Source organism: Dromiciops gliroides, chromosome 2 (assembly GCF_019393635.1).
Source record: "Dromiciops gliroides isolate mDroGli1 chromosome 2, mDroGli1.pri, whole genome shotgun sequence".
Lineage (NCBI taxonomy): Eukaryota > Metazoa > Chordata > Mammalia > Microbiotheria > Microbiotheriidae > Dromiciops > Dromiciops gliroides.
The window spans coordinates 46,590,973-46,605,439 of NC_057862.1; the positions used below are offsets into that span (position 1 = coordinate 46,590,973).

Genomic DNA, 14,467 nt, shown 5'->3' on the forward strand with positions numbered 1-14,467 from the left:
TCTTATAAATGCACGATGCCTTAGTGACTCTTCTGTCTGTGTCGCTCTGCACCAGATTAGATGGTGCCTGAGCTGGGCCCATCAGGGGCTGAGGCCTCCTGGGGCCGGCCAAGCAGCCAGGCAATCTCCTTACCCATTTGCTGTTAGTACTCTGTGTATAAAGATGAATTAGAATTGTCATTTTTCTCTTCACTGGGTGTTTATTTATAAAGATTTGACATGTTAAAAAAAACACACACACCTATAAATTAGGTGCAGTGATTACCTTCATTTTACACATGCAGAAGTTGAGATAGAGAGTTTATGTGACGTGTCCAATGTCATAAAGATAGCAAATGTCTAAGACAGGATACAACTTAAGTTCTTCCTGATTCGAATTTCTGTATGCTCCCTAACTTCCTTTTTACAGACTGGTAGATTGGGGCAATTCCATGGACATGATATTTGAATAATGGTCTTGGAGTTAGAAGTCCTGGGTTCAAGTATTAGCTCTGCCACTCGGGTAGGTATTATCATTGGCAGATCACTTAATTTTTTTGAGCTTCATTTTCCTCATCTGTTAAATGATGATACATGTACTATACATCTCATTGGGTAATAGGTAGTAGTGAGGCTCAAATGAAATAATGTATGTATTGTTCAGTCAACTCTTCCTAACACCATATAGAATTTTTTTTACAAAGATAATGGTTTGTCATTTCCTTTCTCAGATCATTTTACAGAGGAGGAAATGGAGGCAAACAGAGTTAAGTGACTTGCCCAGAGTCACAGAGCTAGCAAGTGTTTAGGGCCAGATTTGAACTGAGGTCTTCCTAATTCTAGGCCCAGCACTCTATCCATTGAGCCACCTAACTACTCAATAATGCATGTACAATGCCTTAAAGTGTGTGTGTGGGCGGGGGGGGGAGAATGTAGAGCCAAGATGGTGGAAGAAAGGCAGTGACTTGCCTGAGCTCTTCCCAAAACCCCTCCAAATACCTTTAAATGATGCCTTAAGACAATTCCTGGAGCAACAGAGCCCACAAAAGGACATGGTGAAATAATTTTCCAGCCAAAGACAACTGAGGAGGTTGTCAAGAAAGGTCTTTTGTAACAGGGTGAGAGTGGAGCACAGGCAGCACCAGCACAGACAAGGCCCCAGCAAACCAGGAGCAAGCCTTGGAAACCACTGAATCAGCAGCGACAGCAACTGCTTCTGGAACTCAGCCCAGACACAGGAAAGGGGTTGAACCACTGGTCAGAATGGTATTTCAGATGTCTTTTCACTGGCACTGAGACAGGACTCAGTTGCTTTGCCCATCCTCAGATCCAGGTTGCAGTCTTGGGTGGCAGTCCCAGAGCAGGGAGGAGCACTAGCACGCCAGAGCTTGTGGCTGCAGTGGAATATGGATGGTCCTCACCATGCCAGAGCAGAAAAGTGTTTTTGGTCACTCATAGAGTAGAGCATAGGACAGGAGAGTAGTAAACACATCTCTTCTTAGATCATACCACCTTAGAAGAACTGAACTTAGAGGTTTCTAGAAGTATATTTGAAAATAGCTGCAACTCCCCCCCTCCCTCCCCGAAGCTTGGTACAGTGCACCCTCTACCCTGGAAGCTGAGCCCTACTTTAACAAAGAGTTAAAAGTCAAGAAGGAGGCTAGGAAAATGAGCAAACAGAAAAAAAATTCTGACCCTAGAAAGTTACTATGGTGGCAAAGAAGATCAAAACACATCCCCTGAAAAAGATAATAAAGTCAAAGCTTCTACATCCAAAGCCTCCAAGAAAATTGGTCTCAGGCCATGGAAGAGCTCAAAAAGGACTTTGAAAATAAAATAAGAGAGATAGAAGAAAAAATGGGAAGAGAAATGAGAGTGATGCTAGAAAATCATGAAAAAAAGAGTCAACAGCTTGATAAAGAAGACATACAAAAAGTACTGAAGAAAATAAGACCTTAAAAACCAGAGTAGGCCAAATGGTAAAAGAGGCACAAAAATTCACTGAAGAAAAAAACTCCTTAAAAAGTAGAATTGGCCAAATGGAAAAGGAGGTACAAAAGTTCACTGAAAAGAAGTAATTCCTTAAAAATTAGAATTGAGCAAATGGAAGCTAATGACTTTATGAGAAATCAATAAACAATAAAACAAAACCAAAAGAATGAAACAAATAGACGACAATGTGAAATATCTCATTGAAAAAACAACTGACCTGGAAAATAGAGCCAGAAGAAATTATGTGACTACCTGAAAGCCATGATTAAAACAAAACAAAACAAAAAAAAGAGCTTAGACATCATCTTTCAAGAAATTATCAAGGAAAACTCCACTGATATTCTAGAACCAAAGGGCAAAATAGAAATTGAAAGAATCCACTAATCACCTCCTAAAAGACATCCCAAAATGAAAACTCCCAGGAATATTATAGCCAAATTCCAGACTTCCCAGGTCAAGGAGAAAATATTGCAAGCATTGAGAAAGAAACAATTCAAGTACCATGTGGCCACAGTCAGGATCACACAAGACTTAGCAGCTTCTACATTAAAGGCTCATAGGGCTTCGAATATGATATTCCAGAGGGCAAAGGAACTGGGATTACAATCAATAATTACCTATCCAATAAAACTGAGTATACTCCTTCAGGGGACAAAATGAGCAGTCATTGAAAAAGAGGTATTCAGGCATTCTTGATAAAAAGACCAGAGCTGAATAGAAAATTTGACTTTCAAAAGCCTTAAAGTGCCAGTTCTCTATTTAGATAAGTCCTAGGGAGTTGTATGAGGCACTTATGGGTTAAGCAGCATCTTATTTAGGGCCACAAAGGCTGTTTTCCCTGACCTCAAGTCAGTACCCTGTCATCTTTGTCATGCATTAGATTACTAATAGTAATAATGATACTAAATGTCAGCACATCCTTTGAAGTACCTCACACAATTATAGAGCTAGAGCTGGAAAGGACCTTAGAAGCCCAGTAGTCCAGTCCCTTACATTTACAAACTAATAAGCAGAAGAGTAAGTGGGCATTTAAGACTAAGAGATGGAAAGTGGTGAGATGTCAGTCAAGTAGCATTTTTTAAGCACCCACTATATAATAGGGACTCTGTTAAGCAGTGAGGATACAAGAAAGGCAGAATATAGTCCCTGTTCTCAAAGAGCTTATATTATAAGCTATGCAACATACAGTGTACAAACCAGCTACACACAGGTTAGATAATCAACAGAGGAAAGGCTAACATGAATAGAGATCCAGAAGGACTTCTTGCAGAAGGTAATGTTTTATCTGAGACTTGAAGGAATACATTGAAAATGACTGGAGGCAGAAGAGGGAGGTACAGAAAGGAGCTAGGTGTCACTGGATCTAAGATTACATTCTGAGAGTAGGGTGGGGTGGCATATAAGCTGTAATAAGACTGGAAAAGTAGGAAGGGCTAAGTCATGAAAGGCTTTGAACATCAAACAAAATTTTATATTTGGTCCTAGAAAGAATAGAGAGCCACTGAAATTATCTGAATAGGGAGTTTTAGGAAGATCAGCTTGACCATAGAGGATGGACTGAGGCGGGCCAACCTCCAGGAAGCTTTTTCATTCGTCTAGACTTGAGATGATGAGGGTCTGCACCAGGGTAGTGGCAGCAGTAGAGGAGAAAGGGGAATGGAGATGTTGTGAAGGGAGAACCAACAGGACTTAACAACTGATTGGATGTGGTGGATACGAAGTAAGTGAGGAGTTCAGGGTGATACCTAGGTCGATAGGAGGATGGTGGTATTCTCCATAGTCATAGGGAAATTAGAAAGAAGATTTTGGAGGGAAGATTTCTGTTTTGGACATGTTGAGTTTAAGATGTCTACAAGACATCCAGACTGGTGGTCCAGAGAGAGGTTAGGGCTGCACAAATCAATATGAGAATCATCCGCATAGAGATGGGAGTTGAATCCATAGGAGTAGATAAGATCACCAAATGAGGTAATATAGATACAGGAAGAAAAGGACAAATCTAAAGGTACAACTCACAGTTAATGGTCATGACCTGAATGAAGATCCACAGAAAAGTCAGAATGTAAGCTCTTGGAAAATAAAATTTATTTTCTGCAGTGGCTTCTACATAGCGAGTGCTTAACAAATTCTTGCTGATTGATTGGTTGATTTGGGACTGAATGACTGTACCCAATGAGTGTGGATTAATGTCACCATAGAAGAGTGTCTCTAGTGGAGTAACACAGGACTCTGTCTATGTATGACCAGTTCTGTTCGACATTTTTGTCAGGAATTTGGAAGAAGCTCTTGATACTGTTTAACAAATTCACAGATAACATGAACTTAAGAGTAATAGCTAGGGGCAGCTAGGTGGTGCAGTGGATAGAACACCAGCCCTGGAGTCAGGAGGACCTGAGTTCAAATCTGGTCTCAGACACTTAACACTTACTGGCTCTGTGACCCTGGGCAAGTCACTTAACCCCAATTGCCCCCCCCCCCAAATAGTAATAGCTAATACATGGAAAAAAGGATCTTAAAAAATGTCCTAAGTCTGGAATGTTGGACTGAATCTAAGATGAAATTTACTAAGAAGGTATAAAATTTGATGGTATAAAAACTGCACAACTGCATAATGGGGAGCAGTTGTAGTTGGAAAAGTGCGTATTAAAATACTTTTTTAAAGTGTATTGCAACAGTGTGACGATATTTTAAAAAGTTATGTTCTGTTGTCTAGGGGAGGGAGGGAGAAAAATCTGAAATTGGCAAGCTTGTATAAATAAAAGTTGAGAACTATCTTTACATATAACAGGAAAAAATACTTTATTAAAAAAAAAGTAATGCATTCTTAGACTGCATTAATGAAGCATAGGTAACAGAAAGAGGGAGTTTATAGTCCTGTTACACTTTTCTCTGTTCAGACCACATTAGGAGTATTGTGTTCATTTGAAGAAAAACATTGACAAACTAGAGATGTTCAAAGAATAATGACCAATATGCTGAGGGAATGCTAAAATAAACCATGTTATATAAGGATTGGTTGAAGGAAGTAGGGACGTTTATCCTGAAGAAAAGAAGACTTAGGGGAGCCATGATAGTTGTCTTTAACTATTTGAAGATTTAATGTGCTTGGTCCCAATGAGCCCATATGTGGAAACTGTCAAATCATCAAATTTCAGTCCATTTAAAGAAAGATGTCCTAACAGAACTGTTGAGGAATGGAATGGATTGTAGTAGGAGATAGTTTTCCATCACTTGAGTTCCTCAAGCAGAAGCTGGTAACCATCTGTCAGGGATGTTACAGATGACATTCCTGTTAGGTATAGGTTGAAGGAGGTGATCTTTCAGGTCCTTTTCAGCTCTAAGCTCTTCTACTTCTAGAGGGGTTTTTTTGTTTTTTGTTTTGTTTTTGTTCAAAATTGCAGGTGAGATCAAAACTGTGAGCTAACTTGGATGGGGTAAGGGGAGTAGTTCAGTGGTATAATTAGAAAGTAGAGGAAGTTACAGCTGAGTTGGAAGTATTTTCAATTGAGTTCCTTAAATAGAAACATCGGGTCATTTACTGCCACCTTTCTGGGGTTTCAGTTTTTCCAGAATCAATAGCTGCTGTTATTTTATATGTGTCTGTCTTTCTTGTCTAAGTGATCATATTGTTTCTTTCATTGCCTTTAGACATTTCTTCTTGGTTTTTCACTTTGGCCTTGTTTCAGATATTTATGATACTAGGGGACAGTGAGAGATAATAGAGAATAGGGATATGAGAGGAGTATGGAATAATGACTGTAGGGCTGCCCTTGGAGACAAGATAGCCTGGAATCAAGTTATGCCTCTGACACAAACTAGCTGTGTGACTATGGGCAAGTCAATTACTTAGTACTCTAGGCCAGGGCTTCTGAAACTTTTTCCACTCGTGGCCCCTTTTTGCCCAAGAAATTTTTACATGACCCAGGGTATATAGGTATGTAAAATAGGTATATGTCACCTTTTACTGATGCAAAAGTTTTCATGACCCCATTCACTTACATGACCTACAGTATAAGAAGCTTTGCTCTAGGTATTTCTTTAAGAGTTTGTTATAGATAAGTTACTGATGTGCTTCAGTGAGGGCAGTTTCCACATTTGGAGTTCTGGACATGGAGAAAATTACAGTCCTGAACTACCAAGCCCTCAATCCCTTTCTCGACCCCAAATCAAAATAAGGGATATGGAAGACTGCAACTGAAATCCACAGATAACTCTCATAATATGCAGAAATTGAAATGAGAATAATATATTTCTCTTCCCCTTTACTGCTCACTTCTTGAAAAAACTTTATATCCCCAATTCCCTTATTATACTTGCTCTTTTCTCAGCCTCTTGCAATTAGACTTAAGCCTTCACCACTGTATTGAAATTTCTCTCTCAAAGGTCATGTTACCTCCTAATGACTAAATCTGGTGTCTTGTTTTCAGATTTTATCCACCTTGATATTTGCAATTTTTAACACTATTGCTCACTCCCAACTCCTACTACTGTCCCTTGGCTTCAGGGATATTACAGGCTCCTGGAAATTCTCCTACCTACTTCTTTAGGTCTGTCTTTCACGGGCTTCTCATGTGCTTCCTGGAATTCCCATTCCATAGAAAACAAACTCTTCTTACCTGTTTCCTCTTTCACTCACATTCTTTCCATTTCTTAGCCCTCATCATAGTCTGGTTCTCCTCTGATGACTCTGTGTCCCCATCTATCTTCTCTAGTACTCACTATAATTTCTCTCACACACCTGTATCCCTATCATATTAGTAGAGGGAATGAGGTGACACAGTGGATAGAGCACTTCCTCTGGAGTCAAGAGGACCTGAGTTCAAATCCAGATTCAAACACTTGACACTTACTAGCTGTGTGACCCTGGGCAAATCACTTAACTCTGATTGCCTCAAACACCTGGTGCCATCTCCAGTCGTCCTGATCTGTATTTTAGCAATGGACTTAGATGGCTCTGGAGGAGAGAGTGAGGCTGGTGACTTTGCATAGCCCTGTCTCACTTAAATCCAATTCACTGCAAGTCATGACATCACCGCTTAATCATGGTCTTCTTCAAAAATGAAGGACAGGAGCAGCTAGGTGGTGCAGTGGATAAAATACCGGCCCTGGATTCAGGAGGACCTGAGTTCAAATCTGGCATCAGACACTTAACGCTAGCTGTGTGATCCTGGGCAAGTCACTTAACCCCATTTGCCTCACCAAAAAGAAAAAAAAGAAGGACAAACAAGAAATAGGGAATTAGAATACTACTTTCTCCACATTGTAATTTTCAGAATCTCCCTTTGTCTCCATTATTCAATAACCTTTCCTTTTTTAAAATCCAAACAATTAAAATTTGTCACTCAAAATGATAGTAGCTATAGCATATCTGTTCTCTCTTCTTCTCAGTGGATCACTGTCTTCCTCTCCTCCCCTTAGGCAACCTGGTAGCTATGTTGCAGCTCAGCAACCTGGGGCTGACTACATTGATGCCAAACTTATGTAGACATCCACTGACATAAAGCACTGCAGCTCAGAACTCCTGAGGCTCAGTCAGTCCGCTAACCTCGATCTCCACAATAACTGCGATCATAGGTCTTATCACCATGCCTAATGAAGTGAGTTTTCCCTCATTGGAATCTTCAAGCAGAAATTGGATGGCCACTTGTCAGGGATGTTGCAGATAGGATTCCTGTTTTCTCTGAGATTATCTGCATCTAGTTTGTTTTTTTGTTTTCATCCAGACTGCCAGTCTGGTTAAACTTGTGAGGTATCTGGGATTGCAGAGGGAATAGCCCAGTGGTATAGTTAGAAAGTTCCTAACCCAGTGTGTCTGACCCCAGTGTTTCTGTCTTCCATCAGTCCATGCTCGTGTATTGCTTGTCTGTCCCTGGCCCTTACGTGTCTGCCCCTTGCATGTTCTTACTTTGAGTTCTGGCCCTGGCCCCCTCCTGCTCTTGTTTCCTTGTCCCTAGTCCCTATGTGTCCTTGGTCCTTGAACTGTGTGCCAGCCACTTCCCTCCACAGGCATATTACCCCCTTCCTACCTCTTCCTTTCCTCCTCCAAGTCCATGGGCAGATTTGTATTATGTAAAAATCACTTTACATAGTGACCTGCAGAAAGGTCCATTTACATAAAGGGAGAACTGTGGTATTCTGAAGAGCAGTGGAGCTCCCAATGCAGCCCAGGGTGATCTATCATGCTTAACCATATGAAAAAAGATGGACATTCAATAACAAAGAGGCATTTCAAAATTTTTTAGAAAGCCAACCCAAAGTAGAAAAATTATTTGCTTCTCAAACACCTCAAAAATCAGAAACGCAGGAGTAATAAATAAATGTGGCTGCTAAAGACAGCAAGACTAGTAAGAGACTCCTTTTTAGATGTATACAAGGAGACTTATGAAAGCAGAAATTCAGTGGAAGTAATGGTGAAGTGGCAGGCCTGGGGCATTAAGGAAAGATCTTCTCAATACCCTGCCTACAGGTTTTTTGTTTTGTTCTGTTTTTGTGGTACTACATTACAACATGAGAGGGTATGTGAAAGGGGGAGGGGAGCAGGGGAACAGAGAGGATCAAGTTCTAGCAGTGAGAGAAAAGCAGCCCCTGTGGTCCCAGAAAGAGAACAGTCTGCAGGGGAGTGAGTGGGTGAAAAGAGTGGGAAAGAACAGTGATGGGAGGTCCACTGATTCCACTCAGATTGGGGAAGAGGGATGGTCTGTGAAGGTTGTTGGGGACTTTTTGTTAAGTGTGATCTGGGGAATTTGATGCTTGAAAAGTCCACTCATCCTATGTCAAGGGGAGGGAGTTGGATCTCCTATGAGCAACTGGCCCCTGGAGGAACAAGAAGGCATGGACCCAAGGAGGAGATTGGGAGGCAAATGGAGAAAAAGATAACCAGGGGAGAGTACAGATCCATTGGCACAGCTAGAGGGGTGAGGGAAGAAAGCATGGGGCACTGTTTTCTCTGACCACTGCAAGAATTGGCATTGTTCTGAGAGTGAGACAGTGGAAAAAGGGAATCTATGGAAAAAAGTATGCAAGGCAGTGGCAGAAACTGCCTTGTGGGAAAACCCTAGAATGGATACTTTGGAAACTTTGATTATATAAGGAATACAGAGAATAAAGGGAGATCAGATAATTATAGGTCATGAATCAGAGAATAAGGGTCTAGAGTAGACAGAGAGGATTGATAACGAAGAGAGTAGAGAATCCTTTTTGGAAAGGGGAAAGGGTGGAAAAGGAAGAGGGAATCAACTTGACTGTGGGTAGGGTGGGGAGAACTATATAACCAGATAAAAGCAAGACAGAAAAAGGAACTAATAAGCAAAACCCCAAAAGGAAAGGGATAACAAATGAGAAAAGAGGATTGGGGTGAGGGGGAATATAACCAGTGGGAAAAGGGGCACCTTAAAAAAGATTAAGGTAAAATCATTGGAATAACATAGAACTGTGTTTAAAGCAGATGAGGGGGAAAATTGTGACTTTAAAAAACCCAATATTAGAGACAGATAGAGAAAAAAATATGATTAATAACTTTATATGTAAATGTATCTAATCCAATAAAATAAAAAAGAGTGACAGATTGAATAAGGAAAAAATACCCTACAATTTGTTGCTTACAAGAAATTTAAGAAACAAACACAAACAGAAAATAAAACTGTGGGGGTGGGAAAAAATTTACTATGCTTCAAGTGAATGCAAAAAAAGCAGGAATTGCAATTATGCTGACAAAACAAAATGATTAAAAAAAATAAAAAGGGATAAACAAGGTAATTACATTATGCTGAAAGGAACCAGACAACAAACAAGTAATAAACTTATATATTCTAAATGCCTTAGCATCCAAATTCACAAAAGAAATATCTGAGTTACAGGAAGACATAAAGAGTAGTAACAAGACTTCAGTAACCCTCTCTCAGTTTTGGATAAGTCTAACAGAAGGATGAATAAAAGAGAAAATATGGACAAAAGAATCTTTGGCTAGACAGATCACAAGTCTGACCCATTATAGAAACTCCCATAGTTCAATAGAGTTGACCTGACTGGATGTCTAGCCAACATCTTACACCTTATACTAAAATAAGGTCAAAAGAGGTACATGATTTAGACATAAAAGGTGATACCATAGGTAAATTAGGAGAGGAAGAAATAGTTTACCTCTCAGATCTTTGGAAAGGAGAATAGTTTATGACCAAACAAGAGATAGAGAATATTATGAAATGCAAAATGGATGATTTTGATTACATTAAATTAAATCGTTTTTGTACAAACAGAAGCAATGCATCCAAAATTAGAAGGGAGCCAGAAAGGGGCAGCTAGGTAGCACAGTGGATAGAGCACTGGCCCTGGAGTCAGGAGGACCTGAGTTCAAATCTGGCCTCAGACACTTGACACTTACTAGCTATGTGACCCTTGGCAAGTCACTTAACCCCAATTGCCTTGCTCCCCCCCCCCAAAAAGAAGGGAGGCAGAAAGCTGGGAAACAATTTTTATGGCCAGTACTTCTGATAAAGGCTTCATTTCTAAAATACATAGGGAACTAAATAAAATTTATAAGAATCCAACTCATTCCCCAATTGAGAAATGGTCAAAGGATATGAACAGGCAGTTTTCTGGTGAAGAAATCAAAGCTATCTATTGCCATATGAAAAAATGCTCTAAATCACTAATTTTTTTTTTTTTTTAGTGAGGCAATTGGGGTTAAGTGACTTGCCCAGGGTCACACAGCTAGTAAGTGTTAAGTGTCTGAGGCCAGATTTGAACTCAGGTCCTCCTGAATCCAGGGCTGGTGCTCTATCCACTGCACCACCTAGCTGCCCCTAAATCACTATTGTTTAGAGAGATGCAAATTAAAACAACTCTGAGGTACCACCTGACACCTATCAGATTGGCTAATATGACAAAAAAGGAAAAATTGGAACACTAATGAATTGGTGAAGCTGTGAACTGATCCAGCCATTCTGGAGAGCAATTTGGAATTATGCCCAAAGGGCTACAAAGCTGTGAATACCCTTTGACCCAGCAATACCACTTTTGGGTCTTTTTCTTGTCGGGGAAAATTTTAAGTCCAACAGAAGAACAAAAACAACAAAGTTTCCAGGCTGAAGCAAATAGGTTTATTGAGAGAGGGTTAGTCCCCCAACAAAGCCAATAGGTTTATTGAGAGAGTTTTAGTCTCCCAATAAAGCCAGTCATCCAGGCATTGGACCTGAAAGAGCCAGAATTACACAATCCATGGATTTATATACCTTTCCAAAAGTTACACTTGTACAACATTTTATCATTATTAGTTGTGCCTCTAAAATTAAAACATATTCTTAGGAAATATGAGGAACTACCTAAATGACCATAAATGTCAGCATTATGATAACAATAGGGTGGGTCATTGTCAGGCCACTGGTCAGCAGCGTGAACTCTTTATAGAAAAGTATCTCACTCATGATTACTAAAATATAGCATTGCTGACTACTATATCTTGTGATATTACTTAATGCTGGACATTGGAAAGTTAGGAAATATGAGGAAAGACTTAACCTTTTGACTTTATGTAATTGTAACAAAATAATATCTAAATATAATGACAATTTTTTAGTTAAGATATTGATTATTATCTTAATCAAATCACTTATAACTATGGTGAATCTCTTATAACAAAGGGATGGGGAAAATCTCACTCACATTCCCAAAGAGATCATAAAAAAGGAAAAAGGACCCACATGTAAGAAAAATATTTACAGTTGCTCTTTATGTTGTGGCAAGGAATTAGAAGTTGAGGGGATGTGAGGGGATGCCCATCAATTGGGGAATAGCTGAACAAGTTGTGGTGTATGAATGTAATGGAATGTGCTATAAGAAACGACGAGCAGGAGGAGTTCCAAGAAACCTAGAAGGACTTGCATGAACTGATGGTGAGTGAGATGAGCAGAACCAGAAGAACATTGTACACAGTATCATCAACATTATGTGTTGATCAACTGTGATAGGCTAGATTCTTCTCACCAATATAAGGGTACAAGAAAGTTCCAAAGGACTCGTGATGGAAAAGGCTATCCAAATACAGAAAAAACAAAAAACAGACAAAACTGAGGAATATGGATGCTGATTGAACCATACTATTTCTTTTGTTTTTCTTTTTGCTCTGATGACTAATGCAGAAATATGTTTAACGTTATTTTATATATATATATAAAATATAAATAAATATACATATAAATAAAAATAAATATATATATAAAAATAAAAAATATATAAATTAAATATATATATATATATAACCTATATCAGATTACCTGTCTAAGGAAGTGGGGGGAGGGAGGGAGAAAAATTTGAAATTGGAAATCTTATAAAAACAAATGTTGAAAACTATCTCTACATATAACTAGAAAATAATAAAATATTTTTATTTAAAAAATAAAATTGTCATTTTTTAATTAAAACAACATCATACTCCTAAGTTGTTAAGTCACACGAAGAATTCTTTCAAAGAAAAGAAGGTAGATTTTCTTTGGCTTCTTCACCCCCCCCCCTTCTTTTGGTATGACATTCATTTTCTTTTCTAACAGTAGTTAGGGTGATCTCTGATTCCTCAGGAGGGCACTGTGGCCATTGTGGAATATCATTATGAGGTGGAAAGCCAATTTGCAGGCAGTATTTGTATACTGTCAGCTTATGAAATCCCTGGATTAGTTTTACCATATGTTAAGTGGGTTTTGCTTTAATGTACTGCTTATCTAAAGAGATCCAGTGACAGCATAATTAGAACCTAAGAGCAGGCATAATCGTTACATACACTGTTCTGTTTACTTTATTAATAAGATGAAGAAAAAGTTTATTGCAACTTTTTGATGATTCAACTGTCTCACAAGACTTGCATGCCCTCTGCTGCCCTCTTGGTTTATTTCATTTGTTTTCCCCCCCAAAAAAATGCCAAGACTGATGCTGAAGAATTCTGTATATTAAAAAGAAAATTAGGGGGCAGCTAGGTGGCACAGTGGATAGAGCACCGGCCCTGGAGTCAGGAGTACCTGAGTTCAAATCCAGCCTCAGACACTTAACACTTACTAGCTTTGCGACCCTGGGCATGTCACTTAACCCCAATTGCCTCACTAAAAAATTAAAAAAAAGAAAAAGAAAAGAAAATTACTTCCATTTTATTCTGTATAGAATCCTAGCATGCTCCTGGAAAGAGGGCTCACTGTATATTCATTGTGTTGGGAAGTATCTCTAGCTTGGTACTACAAAGTATGAAGTGAACTACCTTTTTTTCCCCCATAACTATAAAGTTAGATTCTGGCAAACAGAAGAGATTTAGTGGAGACCATGTTTTACATTATCTTGTTCATTTATCACTGTACAGTGAAAATGTCAATTTAGATTTAAAAATGAAATTTTATTGATTTTTTGAAAATATGAAAAAAATCAGAAATTAATCAAAAGCATTTTGATCATAGAGGAAGAATTCCAGGACATTAGGGTTCATACCAACAAATGTATATGTATCTATAAATCTATTTTTGCCTTTAATAATGTTGAGAAATTTTTACTATTGCATTATGAACAAATAAATCCTACCGGGGTGGGGGGGGCAGTGCCTGAGAAACAGCTTCCTTCATAAGACCCTTCTGGTTTTTTAGTTAATTTCGTCTAATTCTGTTTTGCTTTCTTTTGTTCCAGGAAGGATTTTCACTCATCGATAGCAAGAAATGGCTGAAGATTGTAAGACGAGTGGATTGTTTACTGTTTGGATCGACAATAAAGGCAAGCATTTTGCAGACAGTGCCAACCAAGCTGGCATACCATTCTTTTCTGCATGGGTAGTTTTTCTTTTTTTTTTAACCTTGTCATTTGTGAAATGTTGCCTCATAAAAACTCTAAATTTAATTATTAGGATGTTTTAACCAAAATTCCATGATTTATAAAACATCATGAAATAAGGAAAGGAATGAAGCACAAGTCCAGTTGGCAGTGGGGAAATTGCTTCAATTTTAAAATTAAGGGCCTAAAAAAAATAAAGGGCCTAAATGTCTTTTTTATTGACTTTCTTCCCCTACCCGCTCATGCAAAAATTGAAGTAAGAGGGTTTGCTTTATTTTTGATATTTGCTTAGTAGTTTTCTTGTTGTTGGATGCTAAAATGTATGTGTTTCATTTCGTTTTCTCTTACATATTTTTTATTTTCTTTCATGTTAAAAAAAAAATTGCCAGGTACTGTGCTAAGCACTATACAAGTATTTTATTTGGTCCTCACAACAATCCTGTGAAGCAAGAGATGTCATTATCTCCATTTTACAACTGTATAATACATAGAGAGTACGGGGCACGGTATTTGTGGCATTACAAATCAGCAGCAGACAGAAAAGTGAGCTGGAAAGTTCTGAACCCCCCTAAAAGAAGACCTCTAGAGTTTCTAGGCAGAGGGTGGAGAGGCTACAGAGGAGCTGAGCGTCAGAGGTGACTTGAAATGTTCATGAGAAACAGAGGTGGAGAGAGCCATCAGGCAGTTAAAAGTATAGGGT

The 14,467-nt window shown here is 38.8% G+C and overlaps 1 protein-coding gene across 1 annotated transcript in view; it reads left to right on the forward strand.

Moving 5' to 3' along the window:
• Nucleotides 1–14,467, forward strand: part of REC114 (REC114 meiotic recombination protein) — a 129,453-nt gene that overhangs the window by 98,447 nt on the left and 16,539 nt on the right. The window contains exon 3 of the mRNA XM_043989370.1: nucleotides 13,627–13,710. Coding sequence (XP_043845305.1) covers nucleotides 13,627–13,710 — 84 coding nt within the window. The remainder of the gene's footprint in view (nucleotides 1–13,626; nucleotides 13,711–14,467) is intronic.